Genomic DNA, 22,080 nt, shown 5'->3' on the forward strand with positions numbered 1-22,080 from the left:
AGTTGTTACTTGTCTGGACATAGTAAAGGGGCATAAGTATCATATTAAATATATAATTTCACATTAGGGATTAGTTTTCAATTAATATTGATTTTGATTTAAACTATATGACCCTACATATAAAAGTTGAGTATTGTGTAACAACTTTAAAGAATTAAGGTTTAAATCTTTACTAGAAGAGATATATACATTTGACCGTATTTTAAGCATTGTAAGAAAGGATAAGTTATTCGTAAAAATAATTATAGTAGATTTTACTATTAGAAAGAATAAAACTATTGTAAAAATAATTATACGTTATTCTCCGTACTTATTTTTATTTTCTTTTAATTAACATTTAAATGTGAGCTGTTTATTAAAATAACTGGATTAAAAGAAAAGTGAGGAAGAAAGGTAATTTGATTTCCTCTATTACTATTAACTTACTTTTCAATATAAACATCTTAATGTAGAACACTTAATGTTAGAATTAGCTTTAACAAAATAATTTTTATATCATTGATTTCATTTCAAATAATGCACTCCAAAATCATTTTTAATGATTTGATGTACTGCCAATAGTATATGGTATGTATAAAAAATTTCATTATTTTTTTGTCACTCTTAAATTGAAATATACAAAATTTATCCCTATGGTATATGGTACTGATTAACTATTTATATACTAAATAAAAAGGTTAAATATTCATTTTAAATTACATACTAGTCTTGGAATATAATATTCACACATATTAACAAAAAAAACTCTGAAAATTCGTAAAATATATATTATTTATTATCTTAAAATTAATATTTTAAATTAAGAATAACGATTGAAATTTTTAAAGAAATTAAAATAAACAAAAAATGTACATTTCAGTAAGATTAAAACAAAAATTCAAATATTTTATGAGAAAAATGATTTCAAATTTAATAAAAAATAAAATATATAAAAAACAGCTATTAAAATGAAAACTTATTATTTTTATTTAGATCAAAATCGTATTTAAGCTCTTATCATAAATCGGCACTGAACCAGGTGGCGCACATAGCAGTAGTAAACAATTAACAATGTAAGAAAATCAAATCAGATAACATTATAATGAAACTATAAGAAACAAAGTATATCTCCGTACAATTTTCAACAAGTGGTGGAAAATTTTATTGTTTCACAGTTTCAGCTTGTTACATAGTTGGATAAAGATCATGTTTATTGCTAGTTGAAGGCACTTTAGAACACTAACAGAAAAAATTATTATAATTTTCCACTTTTGGGGTCTCTGTGGAAGCCCTGCAATGCCATGGCAACTGCATGGAAAGAGCCACACGCATGGAAAATCTAGCCTTTCGAGATTCTGAAGGGTCTTTGTTTAATAAAACAAAATCTTCCCCACAATCTTGAATGCATGGTCTAAGATCTTAGTCGGCATTATAATACTCATAAATCATAACTGAGATACATATTGGCCAGTTATAAATCATTTAATATCATATCTAAAAGTGTTTAAGGATAAGAGAAGGATCCTGGAAAGCACTTCTACCATTATTTTCCAGAATATAAAATGCAGACACAAATTCCACTATATATATATATATATATATATATATATATATATATATGTGTGTGTGTGTATGTGTTCTTCATATAACCATATACATTGAAAAACAACTCAAACACAAACAAACCTCTCTCATACCCTTAGCTTTTATTCCCTCTTTTGATCTTCATGGATCAGTCCCACAAAGTTTCTTCCTTCAGCTGTGAACTGAGAATAATACAAGCCAAAAACGTAGAGACCTTAAAGTCCACAAAGAACTTGTTTGTGAGGGTATATCTTCCTTCAGGGACCGACAAAAGAGTTCAACTCTGCACCAAAAGAGTTTCCTCAAACATGAAACATCATGTTCCCTTTTGGAACGAGTCGTTCAGCTTAGATTGTTCGTGTCCGCAAGAATTGTTGGAAAGGCTTAGGAAGGAAAGGGTTGTGTTGGAGCTGAGACAAAGCAAGGTGTGGGGGTCGCATGTGGTTGGAAAGGGTGAGATTCCGTGGAAGGAAATTGTTGAATCACCGAAGATGGAGTTGAAGGAATGGGTGAAAATGAGTGGAAGTGATGAAGATGATGCAGCAGAAGTGGAAGTGGAGATTAAAGTGGTTGTGGAGAAGAAGAAGAGTGTTGGGAGAAAGCGGTTGAACAAGAAATGGAATGAGTGTGGATGCAGACATGGCCATGATGTGTATGCATGCTGCAGTGCTGAAGATTATGATATGTTTGCTTTAGGTGCAGTTTTGGAGGCTTTCTGAACATGAATTTTCTCCTTTTCATTTTCCACTGTTGAGAATTCATTTTCTTAATTAATGTTGTAATTGTACATATGTGGTCCCAGTGATTTGTTTTGATACTTGAAGAACTGTGTAATATTTAATTAATTAATTAATTGATGTCTGGGCATGCTGTAGATTTTTTTTCCTATATAATATGTTGCCAACGTACGATAGATATAAGATAAATAAAGGAAACTATTGCTAAATAAATTAAAAATATAAACCAATTATTTGAGTAAGTGATTTTTTTCGAATAAAGTGATTGATGTAATATACTACATATTATAAAAAAATTTAAATATTTATTGTTATAATATTTACATCAATGTCCGTACGAAATTATATTGTATTTATATGATTTTAAATATATATTATTTTTTTTAATCTAATTTTGTAAGATTTCGTTCTAACAACACCATATATTTTCATGTAACGTCCATAAACAATATATACATATGCATAAAACAGAAAAATATGGATTTAAAAAGCTGTAATAAATTCTGATAATTCTTTAAAAAAAATAATACAAATTTTATTCTCAAATTCATTGGTACAAATTCATTCCTGTTCGTTGTTTAAAATTTCTAATAAAAGAACACCCTAAATTATCACCCGATTGTACAATCTCTCAAAAATAACTCAAAAAAAAAAATGGACAAAGAAAGAAATTATCTCCAAAAGAAATTTTGATCGAGTATACTTTATTCATTCTCTGAATCTCTATAATAGACTCTGATATAAGATAAGAAATGATTAATAAATATTTTAAAAAAAATCTGTAAAATAAATCTAAAAAGAAAATCTTAAAAAATAGTGACTTTTGTAAATAAAATTTTGAACAGTTAATTTTTTTATTTATAAAATTTTTACTTAAATAATAATATATCCATTATTTATTTAAATTATATTATTTCTACTTTTAAACAATTAATTGCTTCTTACAATCAAACAGGGAAAATATTGTTACTCTTCTTTTACTTATTTAACCTTATTTGTTGAAGGTGATTAACTAAAATATGAAAAAGAATGAGTTTGTGTCTAAATTCATATTTTTCAAAAAAACAAAAGAAAACATGTCATAGTAAAATATGTGAGAAACTTAGAGATAATATAAGAGAATATAAAAAATATCTCAATAATTTATTTATTATTTATTATATTTAATTTTATATTTTATTATTTATTAACATTAAATGTTATCTGTAATTATGTATAAAGATGATTATCTCTTATGTCCATCTTACTTTTTCCTGATCTACCATTTACAATATAATTATTTATTTATTTTTAAACACTAAAAGTTTTTTCTAGATGTTTTCTATAAAACTATTCTAACAACTATTTTATTCTTTTTTATTCATTAAGAGTTGTTTTCTTTTCTTTTTTTCATTTTTTTCATGTTTTTAATAAATATGATTTTACTTTGTATATCAATATTACAATATTATTATTTACTAAAATAATATCATATATATTTAAAATATATATATATATATATATATATATATATATATATATATATATTTTGTTTAAAGTAAAGTATAAATGGAAGTGAAAAAATTGGTGTTAGGTACATTTGTAGGTCAAGTGTCTCTGTATGAAAAGATAAAATGACTATACTGTTTTATTTATTTAAACTTTGTGGTTAAAATATAAAATGACAAGTATGAAGCTCTATCATGATAAGAAAGAAAGAGCTAAGCTATCTTATTGATTTATACAGTACACTTATGATTGATGCTGAGCTCCAATATTACAGTTAACACACTTTAGCAGCTTCCTACCATATCATATATTTTAGATGGACTAACACATTCAAATGTTAAACAATCATATATCTATTTATTAAAAATAAGAATAAAAAAATATGGAGATTAAATCAGAATCATATTAAAAAACTTACAGAGTAAATACTCTTTATTTTCTTATTTTTATCTCACTTTAAAATATTATTTTAACAATCTAAATTATTTATATAACTTTCATGTGAGATGAAAGAAAAAATGTTAAAAAATGAAAGAAAGAAAAGGTTTATTTTATTTTAGAAAGAGAAAATTAAAGAAAATGATTGTTACATGGACAGTTAAAGTGAGATGCATTAGTATACATCTTAATATCATCATAACTTAGCTACCACTAATTTCTTATATAATTAATTATCAATATTGACAATTGATGACATCTACCTTCTCCACATTATGTTTTGTACATCCATTTTTATTTATTTATATTTTCATGTTAATGCCCAGTTGATTTTTTATGAATGATAAGAACAAAAGGAGAATAAACATAAAAAGTAGAAGAAAAGAAAAGAATAAATGACATGGACAAATATAAACAAATATTTTATTTTTGTTGTCACATTCGAAACCATGTTTGTGTGGCAATGTATCTTGGAACGAATATACATAATTTTCACTTTTTCTCTTTGTTTTGGGATTTTAGTTTTTTTCTCTCTCATTACTATCAAATTAATATGTGTTTAATAAAACATTTCATTTAGATTCGAGATGAGATTGATAAATGATATTTTTATACATATATTTAAGGTTGATAAGATAACTTTTTTTTGAATAGATTTTAACTTTTTCCAATAAATTAATAAATTACTCATATGAGTATTACAAAATAATTCACCACGTAACATTTTATTTTTACCACCTTACTTTCTACAACAACAATAAAAATTTAGTGTTTAAAATTATGACCTTTTTTATTCACTTGTGAAGTTATTTATTTAATAATACATTTATTTATTATTATTATAATTATTCATTTTTAACATAATGTTTATTTATTCTATTGATAAATAATAACTATTTTAAATTATACTCAATAATAAGTTTTTACACAAATATTAATTGAAATTTAATTTTATATAAAATTTTGTAGATTATAAAAAATTAAAATAAATAAAAAGTATAACTATAATTATTAAAACTATGTAATTACTTAACAAATAATTTTCATTTCATAACTAATTATATATTTATTTATCAACGTACAATTGTCAAGTAGTTGATAAACTAGTTTTTTACTAAACGTTTAACTTTTCATTAAATTAGTTTTTCATCTATGAATTGCTTTTTCAACTAACTTTACAAAATAGAACTTGTGTATCTTTCTTTTCTCTCGCTTTATTTTTTTCTTTCTTTTTTTCTACATAAAAACAAAAAATTATGACCATGCTATTTATGTACAAGAATATTGTACCATAAAAAACATATCTTTAGGAGTAGGACAAATTTCTACCACTAATTCATGTTTAAATGATATCATGATCACATTAAAGTGCTACCTAAAATGTAAATAGCACTTGTATATATGATAGCACATTAAACATTAGGTTTTGTATTCTAAATTGAAATATCTATAAGTAGCTTTTGTTTTAAATCCAAATTTTATAATAAATTTTACAATTAAATTATATAAAAAGGTAATATTAATATAACTTTTTTCTAACAATTTGATCTTTGAGAATAGGATGCTGACTATCTTCATTGCCAACTACTTTAACCGATCAATTTAACTGATATTATAAATTCCACTGTTTATTTTTATTATAAATCTTTAATAATATGGTTTGAGTTCCTTTCCTTTGATTAACAGGAGAAGAGAGTGAGAAAGCACATTCGAATGTGCATCAAAGGACACGTGTCAAGCTGAGACATACGAAGAAGGAGCGAGTTTCACGGTAGTGTTCTCAAATCTTAAGATTGGTCCCATTTTTTTTGTATTTAAATTTGAACACATTTTCTATTCATTTCATTTCAATTTCAATTCAAATATCGGGGTAACGCGTAGTGTATGCATCTCTCTCTCACTCCCTGACTCACTTTGACACTCGGATTCAGAACTAACGGAAGAATGCAGAGAGGCACACCGGTGAGAAACCCACACACCTCCACCTCCGATCTCCTCACTTGGTCCGAAACTCCTCCGCCGGAATCTCCGGCCACCGCCTCCTCTGCTGCTCGCTCAGGCCAGGTCACTGTTTGTCCACTCTCTCATCTCTCTTCCTCTCTCTCTTTCTCGCACTCACATTCTCTCTCACTGCATTCACATCGCAGCCTTCCGATAGAATCAGCAAGGTTCTCCATGGCGGCCAGCTCACCGAAGAAGAAGCTCAGACCTTAACCAAGAGGTACAACACGACAACGTTCATCTCTCATTCTCTGTTATGTTCACAACTCATATCAGATCTGCTAGTGCTTTTCTCGTTTTCTCCATTTCTTCGATCTGCTTTGAAACTTGTTTGCGTCGATCTGTTTGTTAGTTTGTTAGTTCGTAAATATGGTAAACTCGTTAGTTTCTTCTGCGTCATCTGATAGGTAATATCATTGCTTGAGAACAATATGATGATCAGCATCTTGCACGTTTTAATACACTTATTTAGTTTTGGCTTTTAACCCCTGCTTTGAAATGGAATGCTTCTTTTGTGTCGTAAGCCTGATTAGTTAACTGCGTAAATCCTATTAGTGGTTCCGCCTTTTTGTTGCTAGCCTATGTTTATTTGTGATTTGGTGCTTTGATTAGCAATTAATCAGGCTTTGTTTGGATAAATTTATTTATAGGAACAATGGTAAAATGTAATATAATTATTTTCGTAAACTAAAATCAACGCATGTTAGCTTTCTGGTGAATTTAGTTGATAAAGCTTTTATAAAAGTTAAGTTTATAAGTTGATTTAAAGCTCAACAACCTTTTTTTTTATTTTCTTGTCCTCTTAAGTGTTTATGCAAAAAAATTCAAGTAGAATCTTAGTAGAAAGTGGTTTTCATATACATGTGTGCTGCAGTATCTATTTCTTCAGGATCTACTGTTTATTTTATGTGTAATACATTCAAGGCTTTTGTGCTAATTAACTTTTTAAAATGAATGTTTTGTTGAACATATGCTTCCATTTGCCACTCTCAGCAAACCATGCTCAGGGTATAAAATGAAAGAAATGACTGGAAGTGGTATATTTGGTGCCAATGGAAAAGATTCTGCATCAGAAGGCAATTCTGCAGATTCCAATAACAGAACAAGCATACGCATATGTCAGGTATACTTACAGATGATTTACTTCTCTGGGGTTCAATGTGGCTGTATCAGTATTCTAAAACATGAAATCAAACTCAATTCTGACCACAATGTTCTTGTTTTGATTTGTTTTCTCTGTGACTGCATTGCATCTCAGCAAGCGATGAATGGGATTAGTCAGATATCATTCAGCACTGAAGAAAGCATTTCTCCTAAGAAGCCTACCTCAATCCCAGAGGTAGCGAAACAGCGTGAACTGAGTGGGACAATGCAAAGTGATTCCGACTCGAAGAGTAAGAAGCAAATATCAAATGCCAAGACCAAGGAGCTCACCGGAAATGACATATTCGGCCCCCCTCCTGAAATTGTGCCGCGATCAGTGGCGGCTGCACGCACTATGGAATCCAAGGAAAGTAAAGACATGGGAGAACCTCTTCCCAGAAATGTGCGAACATCAGTGAAAGTTTCCAATGTAAGTATCTTCTAGGCGAGAAAGAATCACTATCTATCATTGTATACTAGATGATTGCCTAATGAACTGTGTTACTGCATAATTCCCTCTTTTAAGCTGGTTATCAACCTGGATTGATCTAAAGCTTCTGTGCTATTTGTAGGCCTGTGCCCTTCTTGGCGATGAATTTTGACCTTTGACAGTTCTCCAACATATAACTTACACTCTCCTAAAATGCAAAATTCAAATGTAGATCAAATCTGGCCTTTTAGTTTGGCAAGAAATTTATTTAAGATATTAGTCAAGCAATGTACCCGAGTTAATCATAATACAATCGCAGGTCTTGAGCAACGCAAATTATTTAGATGGATTTATTAAAAAAATTCTATATAGTTTATTTCTTTTCCAAAATATGAGCCTGTAAAATTGATTTGAAGTTAAACAGTACATGCATCATTGAAAAAGGTTGACAGTTTGTCTAATTGTCTTCAAAGTTTCCTGTATTATTCACTCTAGAATTCAATAATGGCATTTTTTTTATCTGAAATAAGATCTAATATCATAGTGCATGTGTTTAGTGAGATCAACTTTTCATTTTAACTTTGGCTTTTTTAAATTGTAGCCTGCAGGTGGCCAAAGCAATATCTTGTTTGGTGAGGCACCTGTTGAGAAGACATCAAAGAAGATACATAACCAGAAGTTTGCGGAGCTGACAGGCAATAATATTTTCCAAGGAGATGTTCCTCCAGGTTCAGCAGAAAAGCCTCTAAGCAGAGCTAAGCTCAGAGAAATAACTGGCAGTGACATATTTGCTGATGGAAAGGCAGAAATCAAAGATACTGTGCGAGGTGCTCGGAAACCCCCTGGTGGAGAGAGCAGCATAAGCTTGGTTTAAGTTATTTTAACCTTCAAAATTACTAGCGATATAGTCTCTTAATACTTTTTTTTCTGACACTTTCTATTGGTTGATATTTACGTGAGTCTTACTAAATAACGGATCTCTTCCACAAACTAAGACTCGCATGAATTTTTGCCAATAAAAGAAAGCAGATAAAAAGTATTAAATGTGTGTTGTTAGCATTTTACTTTAATTTATCCCTTTTGACGTAGGCGTTATGTCTGAACTCGCATGTTTTTCAGTAGAAGCGTCAGTGTGGTCGATTATCAGTGTTGTAGGTTCAACTGTCCATGAACATCGCAAAAACCTTACTTTACATTTGAACGATGAAAGAGATCGGCCACACTTGAACGAGCTTTTAGTGTTCATTTGTCTTAAACTTGTTAGGAAAACATCACTTATGTCATGTTTTGTTGAGTAGTTAGAAAAATATTTCATGCTGTTGTCCAACGTAGACTTGTGAGTCGTAGACTTGTGAGTGGAACAATCTTCCGAGCTGTATTTTTAAAATTAAATAATGGAAATGGATGGTTTGCATAATCTGATTAGGGATACGGGTGATTTAAAGAGTATGGTAGAAATGAAAGAGAAAATTTTCGAGAAAATTAGAGACAATAGATACAAATACTGTGTATCAAAGCTTTATGCGCATATAGTTGTAGATGGTAGTAGGATAAATACCCATCTGATGCACTGCTAAGTTTTCGAATATATTTATGTATAAATGAATCTTAAGTAATGTATGGTTTCATACAAGGAAATTTTTATCAGGAAGTTACATCAACATTTAAATGCTATGGGTTACTTAAGATGTAATATCCAGTGACTGAAAACTATAGAGGTTGTTTGACCTAGTTCTTTCTTTTTCAAAATCTTCTAAAGAAATTAATTTTTTTCTTAAAAATACACGACTCCACTGGGGATCGAACCCAGAATCTCTGGTTCCGTAGACCAGCGCCTTATACATTGGGCCATGGAGTCTCATACAGCCCAAAAAATTATAAAAAAGCAAAAGGTTTTTTGGATAAAAACAAGTGAAAATACAAAAGGGTAAAACCAAACAATTACAAACATGAAAAAATATTATTTTTATTCTTTTGAAAAAAGTCGACTTCACTGGGGATCGAACCCAGAATCTCTGGTTCCGTAGACCAGCGCCTTATCCATTGGGCCATGAAGTCCTTATATTTTCGATTTCCCAAAATATATATAAAACTACAAAGGTAATTTATTTTTTCTTTTGAAAAATACGACTCCACTGGGGATCGAACCCAGAATCTCTGGTTCCGTAGACCAGCGCCTTATCCATTGGGCCATAGAGTCCTGATGTTTTGACTTTTCAAAATAAACTGATTGCATGAAAAGGTACCAATTTAGATTGGTCATGGCGGCGTGATGACCAAGTTAAGCTGTATGGCTTTTGGGGTCAGCATCTGCATAGTTCATTCGGTGACACGAGAAGATGAAAGCTGTGGCGCACCAACAAATTCACCACCTAGTTATCTTGTTCTCAAATGTGCCGTAGAAACAAGGACAAAATCCCATGTTTCTGAAAATACCAGGATTCGAGTTCCGTAAGTAGAAATGGGAAAAAGGCAATCTTTACGCAACAAAGCAACCCAATTTGTTTCTGTCCTTCTCAACCCCATCTCGGACTCCGACGCTCCCAAACCCTCCAAGATACCTCCACTCACTCCAACACCAACACCTCCTTCCGTAAGTTTTCTCTCTCAGCAATATTTCCTATGTCCACTTATTTTTTATTTCTTTTTTTCTCATTCCTTAAGCTTCTTCGTGTTTACTTCAAAGTAAAGTTTGGGTGTGCATTTTGTTTGGTCTCAGGGAGAAGTAGGTGGATCAGAGAATGATGAAGAGATTATCCGTGGTTTAGCTGATGGACCTGATACTTCATCCTTCACTGCGTTTCTCTATTCCTTGTTGTCTTCATCTGATCCTGGAGATAATGCAAGCTCGCATGCGCAAAGTGATGATAGCAAAGGTGCTGCACCTGATCACAACCCTTTACCAGACTCGTTGCTGAAAGAAAATGGTGGGAGGAAAAGTTTGTTTTCCAAAAGCAAACAATCACTTGGCAGAGCCATTCGCAAAATTGGTGGATTTCGCTATCATGATCGCAGAGATAACCTTGAAATGAAATCGGAAGATGGGAGTGGCTCTAAGATTTCTGGTGTTGTTGAGATGAGGCGTTTTGAACCTGTGAAAGAGTCTGTGACTGCGCCTTTGGATGATCTTCCTGAAATTTCTGAACCTTCGGTTCTCCTTTCAGATAGTATGAAGAATGTTCTATATGTTTCTCTTCCACCGCTTATTCACGGAAGGAAATGGTTGTTGTTATACAGGTATGTAATACCAGTGCATCAAGGTTCATTGGCAGACACAAGATTTCGTGTATTCTGTTCTGAAGTTCTTAATCTTGCTATAGATAAATTTATTACTGTTATTATTGTTATTATTAGGAGTACTGTCATTGTTGTAACTTCTATACATTGTTTGCAGCACTTGGAGGCATGGTATATCACTTTCCACTCTTTACCGGAGAAGCATGATTTGGCCTGGATTGAGTTTGCTGGTACAGCTTAGTTATTTGTCAGCTGTGTTACTTTTAAGTTTGTATCTATCTGTCTCTAATCTACTTTAGAAAATTAGTAAAGGTCAAATGCTAAATGGTGCTTGAATGTTATGTAAATAGTTCATATGCTGTAGTTAACAATAGCATGCAGTAGCTTAAGGTGTCCAAATGTTGTCCCAGATTTACAAGATTAATGGTTAAACAAGTTTATGCTGGCAAATTGTACAGCCACATCCTGGTAATTCTCTTGCTATAAGGTGGTTTGTGGCGTTCTTATAGTCTGTACCGAGTTGAAATTGTTATATGCATTATTCTGTTCTTTAGTATTTTAGGAGAACTACTTTTTTCCAATCAAGGATTAGTTCTTATCGTCATAAATTCCATTCTAGATTGTTGGAGATAAAAAAGGAGCAGTATTTGGCAGCATTGTTGAAGCACCTCTCAGATCATCTAGCAAGAAAAAATACCAGGTCATGCCAAAAGTCATTTTATTCTATTGGTTATTTGATAGATTGACGGCAATTGTGCTACTTGTTTTATTGATTTGACAAAAATATTTTGTACAGGGAACAAACAATACATTTGTTTTCACAAATATATCTGGTCATCCTGTAATATATCGCCCAACAGGTATCTACATTATCCATTATTACCAGAGTCAATTCCCTTTGAGGGATGCTTGGTTTTCTTTTCTTTTATGCCATAATTTTGTCTGCTACATGAACTGATTAACTTGGTAATGAGATTTTATTTTACTTAAATGATACTTTCCTATTCTTCTGATATCTATGAATCATTAGAAATGATGAATTTTCTGGTATTAATAGTTGGCCTAGTAGAATATTGGAAAATTGAATGAAGAAAATGTTACAACGGTGTAATTTTGTTTGTAAGTTTTAGCTGCAGCTAGAGGCTTTATTTGAGTTTTGAAATGCAAAAGAAAAGTGAGGCTATACTGCTAAAGTTGCTCAGCATATGACATGCTTTACTGAATTGACCACACTATTTGCAGGAGTCAATCGCTATTTCACACTTTGCAACACTGACTATTTAGCAATTGGTGGAGGAGGTCATTTTGCACTTTATCTGGATGGTGACCTGTAAGAGCTCTGTACTTTCATTGTACAATTTTTTTCGAATCTGTGCTAGCCTGCTTTCAGTCATGAGCCTGAGTTTTTGATTTTATAATCTCTCTTACTTGAAGATTGAATGGTTCAAGTTCAGTCTCAGAAACTTATGGGAATCCTTGTCTTGCAAATTCTCAAGATTTTGAAGTGAAGGAAGTAGAGGTGAACACAAAGTTCCTCCTTTTGCTTTTTATTGCACACACCCTCACCCCTACAACCTTTGTTTTGTGCTAGCTACTGTGAACCATTTAGGGTATTTCCACTGCAGAAGACATTCTCTAGGTCGTAAGTTTAATACTTGAATCTTCAACATCTCTCTGTTGGATTATACTGACATGACAAAATACTCTAGATCACAAGAATAAAAAACATTTTTGTCTTAAAAACATATATTTCTGCCAACAATTGAATAAAAATTTAGTTGAACGTATAAGTCTTGTAAGACCTTTATATAGAAGTAAAAATTGTAAGGTTTCAAGAATGATATGACGCAGTGTGAAATTAAAAAGTAAATTAAAACAGTGTGAAATGACTGCTGAAACGAAGGTAACCTTATACGAACAAAATTTAGACGTAGTTCTATTTCGTATTTTTCTCTGGTCAGAATTGAAAATGTATTTTTGTAATTTGTCTAATCAAATTCTGTATTAAAAGACTTCGCAATTTATCAAGGTAAAAGTTAAATTGTAATTGGGTTAACTGCAAAGAGTGTACTTTTATCAGAGTTTACTTATTTGTAAGTGAGGAAGTTAATTGGTCTGTGATAATCATGCAGTTATGGGGCTTTGTATATGCTTCAAAATATGAGGAAGTGCTAGCAATGAGCAGAACAGAAGCACCTGGGATCTGCCGATGGTAAATATTTACCTGGGAATCTGTAGTGGTCACTTTCCCTCTGAACTGTAGTGTTGTGAAGTGAGCAATGCGAAGTTCATATTACAGTGTAATGGAGACATGTTATGTATCAAAATATGTTCTGACTAAGCACTAACCTATATGTAAATATTACCAAGCATGTATATATGGAGTCCCTACTTGAAAAAAAAGTTTACCAATTTTGTTGAGAATATAAGATGGAGCAAATTTTTACGTGTTTGTCTTTAAGCAGATGCCAAACGACGAGAAAGAACTCTATGATGTGGACCTTGTGTCCCAGGTAAATGCCGAAGAAAAGATGGTATTTTTATACGTATATCAGCATGAATATAATTTTACTCCCATGTAGAGAGTTCTAAAACTTTGTGAAAATGCAGTAAAAAATAAAGGCTAAAGTAATTTGTATGATCCTCGGTATTTAATAATTTTCAAACAGGCCTACCACAAGGAACGGATCAGATGTTTTTTCTTAAAAATACTAATGTCTGAGCTAGTTAGAAAAAAAAATCAGTTGAGTCCTTTTATACAACAAAATTTTAATCGAAATGTAATGAAAAGGTCCAATTAGAGATTAAAAACTTTTAAACATAGATATTTATTTAAGAAAAAAAAAGCAAATAGTTTAAATTTAACCTACAAATAAAAACAACCCCGCTTCTCATTAGTTTCATCTACTTGAATTTAAATTCCCACTTGACTTAACAGAAATTGCGTACACTTTTTGTTGACAATCAACTATGGACCTTCGAAATTGGTCCATTTTTGGGTTTGTCAAGTTTGGTATCCACTACATGCTCATATGAAGCTTCATGAACACCAAGCGCTGCACGACCAGATGGGTCAAGATTTTTGGACCATGCTGCATCCCATTCCACAGCTTTTGCAGTACTGCATGCCACACTAGGACCCCCTGGAACTGTTGCCCTTGCTGCATTCTGTTAAAATGATTAAACATTATCAGAAGCAGGTTTAGAAAGATTTGAATTTGTAAACAAGTAAACCAATGCGTGGATATTAGAAGCCAAGGTTCTGATGATACAACAACACATAGTGTAAAGATTCTTCACATGGTTTTTAATTGGTTAATATGTACAAAAGTTAAGCTCAAATTGTAGTTGTTCAAAACAGAACTATAGAATTTACCTTTGGAAAGAACTTCTCAAAAATTGTCCTGTAGAGGTATCCTTCTTTAGTAGTAGGAGTGTTTTCAGGGTAAATAAAACTGGCAGCAAGCATTGTTGCATCTGGAACCTGACCATTTTATACAGAGACAGTTTATTACAACTTTTGGCATTACATCAGAAAATTTCAACATCACAAGTTAAAACCTACTTGTTTATCAGCGTGATCCTTCAAGGCATCAATCCAACTGTAACCAACCCCATCACTGAACTGTTCCTTCTGCCTGTACAATATGTGCTGAAAAAACAAAGACAAAAACAAAACAGAATTACTACGAAACCCTTCAAGACACGAGAATAAGCATGATGCAGTAGTTGATACAAACCTTTGGTAAATATGGATTCTTTTCATCATCAAATGCATTGCGTAATACCCACTTCTCTATCCTTCCAAGATCACGCCTTATCTGTACAAAAATGAAACAATGTTGTAACCAAATTCTGAAGATCCACCACTAAATGCACGTGCAAGCAACCTAATCATAAGATGGGCTAGAACAATTATGCAGATGGAATGAAAACAGAAAAATATAAAGGTAAGATACCATTTTCGACTCGGGATCCATACTCATTGCTACGTCGATAAATTCTTTATCCAAGAATGGTACACGTGCCTCTACTCCCCATGCTGCAGTTGACTTGTTGGCTCTAAGGCAGTCATAAAGATGGAGAGCTTTGATCTGTCAAATCATCAAAGCTACTAAAAATTGAATAAACAAGAAATGCATAAAAAGAATAAAGAGAAAAGGGAGAAAATATATAGTTAAGCTCATAAAAAGAATCAAACAGAAATACATAACAATTATTACACATTACTTTTCGACAAGTTTCTTCGTGAAACTCTTTCTTGTTAGGTGCCTTATGAAAATACAGGTAACCGCCAAATATTTCATCTGAACCTTCTCCAGAAAGAACCATTTTCACTCCCAAGGCTTTAATTTTCCTGGACATAAGAAACATTGGAGTACTTGCTCTGATAGTCGTTACATCATATGTTTCAATATGGTAAATGACTTCTTCAAGTGCATCTATACCTTCCTGATACAGCAATATAAAAGATTGCTTCTCAGTGGCAATAGAAAACTCATTAGAAAAAAAAATTAAAATTAATGGATTGTGAGAGATGATCACCTGAACCGTGAAATAAAGTTCGTGGTGACGAGTACCAAGATAATCTGCTACCTCTTTTGCAGCTTTCAAGTCCGGAGAGCCCTGCATAATGGAAAAGTCAGATCATGAAGAATATCTTGCGTTGAAGAAGGATAACATAACTCATTCTGACCTTTAAACCAATGCAGAAAGTATGCAACTGTGATCCCCATTGACGAGCTGCCTCAGATTCCGCCAAATAACGATTGACCACAGAAGCAACAAGTGATGAGTCTAATCCTCCGGACAAAAGAACTCCAAAGGGTACATCAGTCATCATTCTCTTAACCACAGCCTGCGTGATATACAGTGAAACAAAGCAAAGCGCTAAAAAACGATGTCATGACAATCAACCATGCCATCAGTTAGTTAGTATGTGACTCCATTTCACCAAAGGAAGTTCCACACACACGGAAAGGATGAGAATGTGACTATCATTTTTCAAGCAAATGCAGTAGAATTGAGTTTTCAAAAATGGGAAGACAAATACCATGATTCACTAGCTTACCCTCTCGAAGGTCTCACGCAAAACTATTGGATCATAGGGAGTTGATGGAACATTCTCCGAAAACCATGTTGGATTGTACCACCTTCTTAATCCTCCTGCAAATATAGCAAATTTTAACGGTATTTACTAGTGGTACAATTTCTGCATGTAAAAGTATGGGAATTACAAGAGTCATAAACAGAGAAGACAATAAATGACATTATTGATACCCTGTTTGCTGGAATATATATGCCCTGGAGGAAATGACATGAATCTCTCACAATCATCACTCAGAGCTTTCATTTCAGATGCAAACCATGTTGATCCTGCAAAGAAACCCGTCCTTCCATAATAACATATTTAATCCGTTCATGTGATTAAAAAAAGAAAAGAACAACCACGCCAAGTTACAACAAATAACACATGTATGTCCAAGTAAATAAGGAAATATAAATTTTCTATCCAAAGCTTATTTTAGTTCAGAATAAAAAAAAAAGGTTGTTATGTGCAGGAGAGTAAAAGACGCTTCTTTTACTTGCCTTGGAAAAACTATAATATGTTCCAAAATGTAAGAATGCCATAACAAGCAGAAGGTAAAGCCACATACCATCATGACCCCAGCCCAAATAAAGAGGGGTAATGCCAATAGCATCACGAGCAGCAATGAAACTTTTATCTCGAGTATCAAGAAGAATAAAGGCGAACATCCCATCCAGCATGTTAACAAATTCCTCCCCATATTCTTCATACTGGCGTCATAATTACAACAAAAACAAAAATTCATAATTTATGGGCTAATGATAGACTGAGTACCAAATGTGGCTGATTCTACAACACTTACAAGATGGGCAATCACTTCACAATCACTACCAGTTCGAAATTGATGAGAACTCAGTTTCTGTCTCAATTCTTTGTGGTTGTATATCTCCCCATTTACCTAATGGCGTAGTTTCAATAATGTGGTATAAGGATAAGAAAGCAAAATAAAAATCATGTAAGTGCATCCACTATATCCAGAAAACAAAAACAATGCATCTTTTAGTGAAATGAATATTCCTAAAAAATGCAGATATATTTTATAATGGCACAAAGACGCATACGGTGACAATAACAGTCTTGTCTTCGTTGTACAAAGGTTGATCCCCTGAAGTAGGGTCAACAATAGCAAGCCTTTGATGAGCAAGGTAACAATCATCATGGCAATGTATGCCACTCCAATCAGGACCTCTATGCCTCAACCTACATTTTTCAAATCCATCACAACCACACACAAATCAGAAAAATGAGAGAGATTCTCTGTTGCCTAAGAAACTCCTTTAATTAACAGAACAGACATAGCCTAGCATTAAGAAATCCTTCTAAAGAACTAACATATAATTTAATGAAGCAGGAACAGAATAAAAAGGTGAGAAAAAAAAAGGTTTATCTTTTTGTTTTGCTACATAAAGTGAAAGCAAAAACGATTAGTAGCATAAATATAAAAACGAAGATTCGTGTTCCGAGAGAAACGAATGGAAGAAGAGAAAGATAAAGAAATGCGACCTGCGAGACAATTCGATGATGCGAGCGCGCTTGGCCTGAGAGTTGTCGACGCAACCCAACACTGCGAGGATTCCGCACATGGCGGCTGCGAGTAAAATCTGAAACACAGGGAAGACACAACACAGGGTAAAGTGATAGGTTTCAGTATTTATTTTATCACGTGTTACTGTTAATGGTAATTTTTTTTCGTTTTTTTTAATATGGTTACTTCTCCCAGGTTGTCAGAACTCCGAAGATTCTCTCGTATTTTCTGCTTTCCTTTTCTCATTTTATATAAGTATTTTTTTATTTTTTTTTGAGAAATATGCCAAAGGGAAGAATCCAAGTGTTTTTGTCAACACCAGATTCCAATTTGGATTCCTTTTAACTGTCCTTGCTAATACAAAACTCAAATTTAGTGGGCTGAATAGAGGGGCCAATAATTCGGACCGAAAGTGCTTATTCCATTAAAATAAATAAAATTTTTTAATCACATTACGCGATGAATATATCATTAATTAAATACAGTAAGTTTTAAAATAACACCATCTGAATCCAAAATGACTAAGGCCTTCTTTGTTTAGCAGAAGCGAGGAAATGGATCTGCAAGTACTGTGTTGATTTTTACTAAGAAGAAAAACATACAGCGTGAGTGGGTTCTCCACACAATCTTTTCTGTTGAACCCACGAAAAGCAATAAAAGTCCTTTTACAGAATAAATTTCGTTCTTCTCTGTGTAAATTAAAAATAACTAAAAAAATCAGATTCTGTCCCACTTTTACATAAATTCTTTAACGAAAAAACGGAAACTTGTAAAAAGAAAATTGACTTAGAACTATTATAAATACTTCCCCTTTAACAATAACTTTCTCAAATTTAATATCCACAATAACAGCTCGCAAACAAGGAAATAGAGAATAGCAATAGATATGGGCTTGATATGAATATATGAATTAAATATGATATATATCCGATATAATATATGAATTAAATAGTATATGTATTTGATATATTGATATATTTATTTTAGAAATAATATAATATAATATGTGATATATATATATATATATATATATATATATATTATAAGGTGTGTAATAATTTTTAAGAAAATAATAAATATATGATTATTATTGTGAAATTAAAATTAAAATTATATATATTAAAAATTTTAATATAAAAAGTTATAAACTATTTCCATTATAAACTTATTACTATTTTATTAATTAGATACTTAGTTAGTTAATAATTATTAATAAAGTATCACACAGATAAGCGTGAGATATGTGATTTACATTAAAAATATCAGTGCATGGTATTAAAATAATTATAAAATAAAAAAGGGTAAAAATGGGGGTGCAGAGGAAAATATGGAGGTGAGGAAGAAGGAAAATAGGTTGGGCCCAATAAGGAAATGAGTATGTAGCTTAGTATCAGATTTGAAGGCAAAGAAGCAGAGGGGAAAGTGTCGTGGTGAGAAATTGAGAGCGAGCATGGGAAGTAGAATGGGAAGAAGGGTGGTGCAGTTCGCAAACCTACCGATAAAGCTTTTGATGCCGAACAGCTTCACCAACATTCGAGAAATTGCGCTCAAGACCATTCCCTCGGCCTCCAAGATCGAGATCAAGCGCGTTCTCGAATCCCTCTACGGCTTCCAGGTCGAGAAGGTTCAGACGCTGAACATGGAGGGCAAGAAGAAGAAACGGGGCGGCTTGTTGATCGCCAAACCTGATTACAAAAAGGCCTACGTCACCCTCAAGAACCCGCTCTCCATTTCGCCGGATCTCTACCCGATCCGAATCGTCGAGGAGGATAAGAAGAGGGTCAACAAGCAAACTATGTCCAGCGTCGTCCAGCAAGAGGCCCACACCAGGAGTCACTGGCTCGATGACAGGAAGGAGGCCCAACAACCCTTCAGGGCCCAACAACATCGACGTTTGGGCCGGCCCGAGAGTGCAGCTAATGCTAAGTTCCCCTGGTCTAGTATGAGGTCTGGTAGTAGTTTTACTAGGTAGTTATTGTTATTGTTGTTTATAGGTGCTGTGTTTATAGTGGCTGTTCACTTAATAGTGTAACAGAAATAGCAAGAGGATTGATAGGTTTGATTTTGTTCATTAGTGGTGATTATGCCAATAATTTTTTTACTTAAACATTTATGCATGATTCTAACTCCCCTTAATTCCTAGGTAGCAGTTGCCCTCTGTTATCCATTTCAACTGAACATTGATGTTTAATTAAGTTGATAGAATGATATAGTTTCTTTGTTTTAACGAAGACTGTAACATCTTTTTAATTAATATATTTTTTTTGCTCATATATAAGTAGTAATAATGTAAGAGACCTGGTTTTTGAAGATCTCAGTTTGAAGGTTGTGTGCTGGCAATGTCTTCCAAAGTACCGTTTCATAGGCGATCAATAGGTGGCAAAACCGGCATAATCACTCGCTTCATGTGTGACTAATTTTACACTGACTACCAGTTCTTTATTTCACCGTTCTCTTCTTTCTAATCTTTTATTACTAGAAATTTCATTGATCGATTGCCAATTTCAGTTTGACTAATTCCTTTTCAATCAAACTATTAAGCTCTTGGTTTTGGTTCAATGCGTTGAGCTCTTGTTTAATCTCATCGCATCATTAGATAACGGTTTTCCATTACTTTTTTGGTAGATGTGTTTCATGTGATTTTAGGTGGATAAACCTGAGCCGGAACTAGAGTGTTGTTTCCATTTTGATTGAGTTGTTTGGGTGGGCCATTTTGTTATTGTTTTGTTTTGCATTGAGGATAAAGGTGGAAAGTTCATGTTATAGATTTGTGATTTATTGTGTTTTGCTAGGTTTTGGAAATAAGCACCGTCCGTGGTGATCTTTGCTTTGTGTTTACACAGGTGTTAATCGTGCACGATTAGGACCTAATTGGAAGGATAGGAGAGAGTTATCATATTTTGCAATGCACTCTCAGATGTATTTTCTACTAATGAATCCTGTTTATGATGTCTCTGGAGTTTTAACTGCATAAATTTTATGATTGCAAGGTGTAATAATAGAAAACAGTAATAGTTTCAGTGAGGAATTGTACTAGTTGCTTCCGTTTATCCTCACGGTGCTCCATATCATCAGGTTTGAGCAGTGAAGTGAGTAGGAAGAAGAGTTTGTATAAGTGATTGTAAAATTATTAAGGTTTGAACTGTTATATTTTTTGAGAATAGCTGAATTGTTATTTTAGTAATAACCATCGACTTATCTTACAAAGTAATTTAAAATAAAAAATCATCATATAATTCTGCCATGTTTTGATGATACTTGTTTGTCCTTATCAGTAGTAGTCATCTCATTAACTTATTCTCATAAGATACGATGTAATTTAAAATGAAAAATTACTTTTATAAATTATTTTGCATTTAAAACTATCCATTTCCCTTTCCCCTCTTTATGCTAGGTTCTTGACATATCTCTTGATAATCTAAATGTCTGGCTACCTCTGGTACTGACTTCTTTTAAAAATAAATGCTCCTTTCAGATTGAATGATTGGTTTGCAGCTCTGGTAAGCTATATTTCTCTGGAACTCATATTACAAAATTTATTTATATTTGTTTAAATGTTATACTACATTTCAAAATGTTGTGTAGGCACTTCTTTTTGTACGACAAAAGTGTACTGTATTTGAACTTCACAGGATACTGTAGGCAAGAAAGATTTAGAAGTCTCGTGTCAAGCTACACAAGATATTCTTCTGTTGCGGTTATTGTATATAATGGAGGCAGTAAGTGTTGTATATTTTATAAATGTCAGATTTCGAATCATTCAACATTTGCAATTACTTTTGTGCCTAGATGTGGTTATTTTATAGTAGATAGGTTTTGGGATTACTAATTTGTAATTTTATCAAATAATAAAAAAAAAATTATTTGGTAAAGGACAAAATAGTTTAAATTGAAAAATGACGCAAAAATTCATTATAAAAAAGTGTATCCTTTATAAATGTATGAAACAGTTATATTCTTTAAATGTGGCAATTATTATTGTTTTATATTAATTAATAGGTAGTAATTATCTTCATGCGGTATTTATTGTTTAGAATTTGGAGAAATGAACAGTTATTTCTTTATTTGGCAGTTAGTCATGGAATATAGATATACGAAAATAGAGCAGTTGGGAGGATGTGTTTCGTTGTTTTTGCAGTGTCGAAGGAAGGAAACTACTTGTTAGGGCAGTAGCCTATCTCTGCAATTCTGTATTTCAAATTCTTGTTAATTTCACACTTGTTATCAATAAAATTCTGTAATTTGTTGTGCAATCTTGAATCTAACACTTTGTTTCTGAATTGTGACGTGTTATATATCATGTCAATAGGAAAAAAACTGTTAGTGATTCCCTTCTACTTTTACAGGATGTAGCCAATCTAAACATACGAGAATATCAATTCATCATCTAAAAGCCACAGTTAATTCATATAAACATCACAGATTTTTA

General features: G+C 32.4%; 5 protein-coding genes and 3 non-coding genes across 9 annotated transcripts; 4 read left to right on the plus strand and 4 right to left on the minus strand.

The window, feature by feature from the left end:
• The first annotated feature begins 1,605 nt into the window (after nt 1–1,605).
• Nucleotides 1,606–2,437, plus strand: LOC114178800. Its single transcript, XM_028064902.1, has one exon. The coding sequence runs from the start codon at nt 1,707–1,709 to the stop codon at nt 2,280–2,282; it is 576 nt and encodes a 191-aa protein (XP_027920703.1). The 5' UTR covers nt 1,606–1,706; the 3' UTR covers nt 2,283–2,437.
• A 3,626-nt stretch (nt 2,438–6,063) lies between these two features.
• LOC114193384 lies at nt 6,064–9,217 on the plus strand. The gene is made up of 5 exons (XM_028083153.1): nt 6,064–6,290; nt 6,374–6,447; nt 7,221–7,350; nt 7,486–7,800; nt 8,402–9,217. Exons 1-5 carry the CDS (start codon nt 6,171–6,173, stop codon nt 8,672–8,674), a joined length of 912 nt encoding a protein of 303 aa, XP_027938954.1. The 5' UTR covers nt 6,064–6,170; the 3' UTR covers nt 8,675–9,217.
• Nucleotides 9,218–9,585: 368 nt separating this feature from the next.
• Nucleotides 9,586–9,658, minus strand: TRNAR-ACG. The gene has a single exon. It is a non-coding gene; the product is annotated as a tRNA-Arg (tRNA).
• Nucleotides 9,659–9,785: 127 nt separating this feature from the next.
• TRNAR-ACG lies at nt 9,786–9,858 on the minus strand. Its single transcript has one exon. It is a non-coding gene; the product is annotated as a tRNA-Arg (tRNA).
• A 69-nt stretch (nt 9,859–9,927) lies between these two features.
• On the minus strand, nt 9,928–10,000 carry TRNAR-ACG. The gene has a single exon. It is a non-coding gene; the product is annotated as a tRNA-Arg (tRNA).
• Nucleotides 10,001–10,063: 63 nt separating this feature from the next.
• Nucleotides 10,064–13,466, plus strand: LOC114193373 (TLD domain-containing protein 2). Its single transcript, XM_028083142.1, has 8 exons — nt 10,064–10,393; nt 10,520–11,037; nt 11,195–11,267; nt 11,657–11,737; nt 11,834–11,897; nt 12,280–12,367; nt 12,472–12,556; nt 13,170–13,466. The coding sequence occupies exons 1-8, from the start codon at nt 10,262–10,264 to the stop codon at nt 13,251–13,253; spliced, it is 1,125 nt and encodes a 374-aa protein (XP_027938943.1). The 5' UTR covers nt 10,064–10,261; the 3' UTR covers nt 13,254–13,466.
• Nucleotides 13,467–13,841: 375 nt separating this feature from the next.
• Nucleotides 13,842–17,894, minus strand: LOC114193365 (asparagine synthetase [glutamine-hydrolyzing] 3). The gene is made up of 14 exons (XM_028083131.1): nt 17,630–17,894; nt 17,188–17,326; nt 16,929–17,024; nt 16,695–16,836; nt 16,318–16,413; nt 16,109–16,203; nt 15,734–15,895; nt 15,583–15,663; nt 15,268–15,489; nt 14,997–15,131; nt 14,778–14,858; nt 14,603–14,689; nt 14,414–14,521; nt 13,842–14,205 (listed from the first exon to the last, which is right to left on the minus strand). The coding sequence occupies exons 1-14, from the start codon at nt 17,707–17,709 to the stop codon at nt 14,002–14,004; spliced, it is 1,728 nt and encodes a 575-aa protein (XP_027938932.1). The 5' UTR covers nt 17,710–17,894; the 3' UTR covers nt 13,842–14,001.
• Nucleotides 17,895–19,033: 1,139 nt separating this feature from the next.
• Nucleotides 19,034–21,904, plus strand: LOC114183218. Of its 2 annotated transcripts, none has more exons than XM_028070151.1 (4): nt 19,034–19,598; nt 21,127–21,151; nt 21,284–21,370; nt 21,724–21,904. In XM_028070151.1, exons 1-4 carry the CDS (start codon nt 19,102–19,104, stop codon nt 21,814–21,816), a joined length of 702 nt encoding a protein of 233 aa, XP_027925952.1. In that variant the 5' UTR covers nt 19,034–19,101; the 3' UTR covers nt 21,817–21,904. The 2 variants fall into 2 exon arrangements, 1 of the variants encoding a protein (XP_027925952.1); XR_003604314.1 differs by having other exon boundaries at nt 19,037–19,598; nt 21,237–21,370.
• Nucleotides 21,905–22,080: the final 176 nt, after the last annotated feature.

The sequence above is a fragment of the Vigna unguiculata genome, chromosome 1 (genome assembly GCF_004118075.2).
Source record: "Vigna unguiculata cultivar IT97K-499-35 chromosome 1, ASM411807v1, whole genome shotgun sequence".
Lineage (NCBI taxonomy): Eukaryota > Viridiplantae > Streptophyta > Magnoliopsida > Fabales > Fabaceae > Vigna > Vigna unguiculata.

Bases quoted from the DNA above. Each gene is read 5' to 3' on its own strand.
- LOC114178800 (XM_028064902.1), top strand. From the start codon at position 1,707: ATGGATCAGTCCCACAAAGTTTCTTCCTTCAGCTGTGAACTGAGAATA.
- LOC114193384 (XM_028083153.1), top strand. From the start codon at position 6,171: ATGCAGAGAGGCACACCGGTGAGAAACCCACACACCTCCACCTCCGAT. The intron at 6,291-6,373 runs GTCACTGTTTGT...TTCACATCGCAG, and splicing joins CTGCTGCTCGCTCAGGCCAG to CCTTCCGATAGAATCAGCAA. The intron at 7,801-8,401 runs GTAAGTATCTTC...TTTAAATTGTAG, and splicing joins CATCAGTGAAAGTTTCCAAT to CCTGCAGGTGGCCAAAGCAA.
- LOC114193373 (XM_028083142.1), top strand. From the start codon at position 10,262: ATGGGAAAAAGGCAATCTTTACGCAACAAAGCAACCCAATTTGTTTCT. The intron at 10,394-10,519 runs GTAAGTTTTCTC...GTTTGGTCTCAG, and splicing joins CAACACCAACACCTCCTTCC to GGAGAAGTAGGTGGATCAGA. The intron at 12,557-13,169 runs GTGAACACAAAG...ATAATCATGCAG, and splicing joins TTGAAGTGAAGGAAGTAGAG to TTATGGGGCTTTGTATATGC.
- LOC114193365 (XM_028083131.1), bottom strand. From the start codon at position 17,709: ATGTGCGGAATCCTCGCAGTGTTGGGTTGCGTCGACAACTCTCAGGCC. The intron at 16,837-16,928 runs GTAAGTGTTGTA...TTATGACGCCAG, and splicing joins GTGAAGTGATTGCCCATCTT to TATGAAGAATATGGGGAGGA. The intron at 16,414-16,694 runs GTATGTGGCTTT...GTTTCTTTGCAG, and splicing joins TTTGGGCTGGGGTCATGATG to GATCAACATGGTTTGCATCT.
- LOC114183218 (XM_028070151.1), top strand. From the start codon at position 19,102: ATGGGAAGTAGAATGGGAAGAAGGGTGGTGCAGTTCGCAAACCTACCG. The intron at 19,599-21,126 runs GTCTGGTAGTAG...TGCTCCTTTCAG, and splicing joins TTCCCCTGGTCTAGTATGAG to ATTGAATGATTGGTTTGCAG. The intron at 21,152-21,283 runs GTAAGCTATATT...TGAACTTCACAG, and splicing joins ATGATTGGTTTGCAGCTCTG to GATACTGTAGGCAAGAAAGA.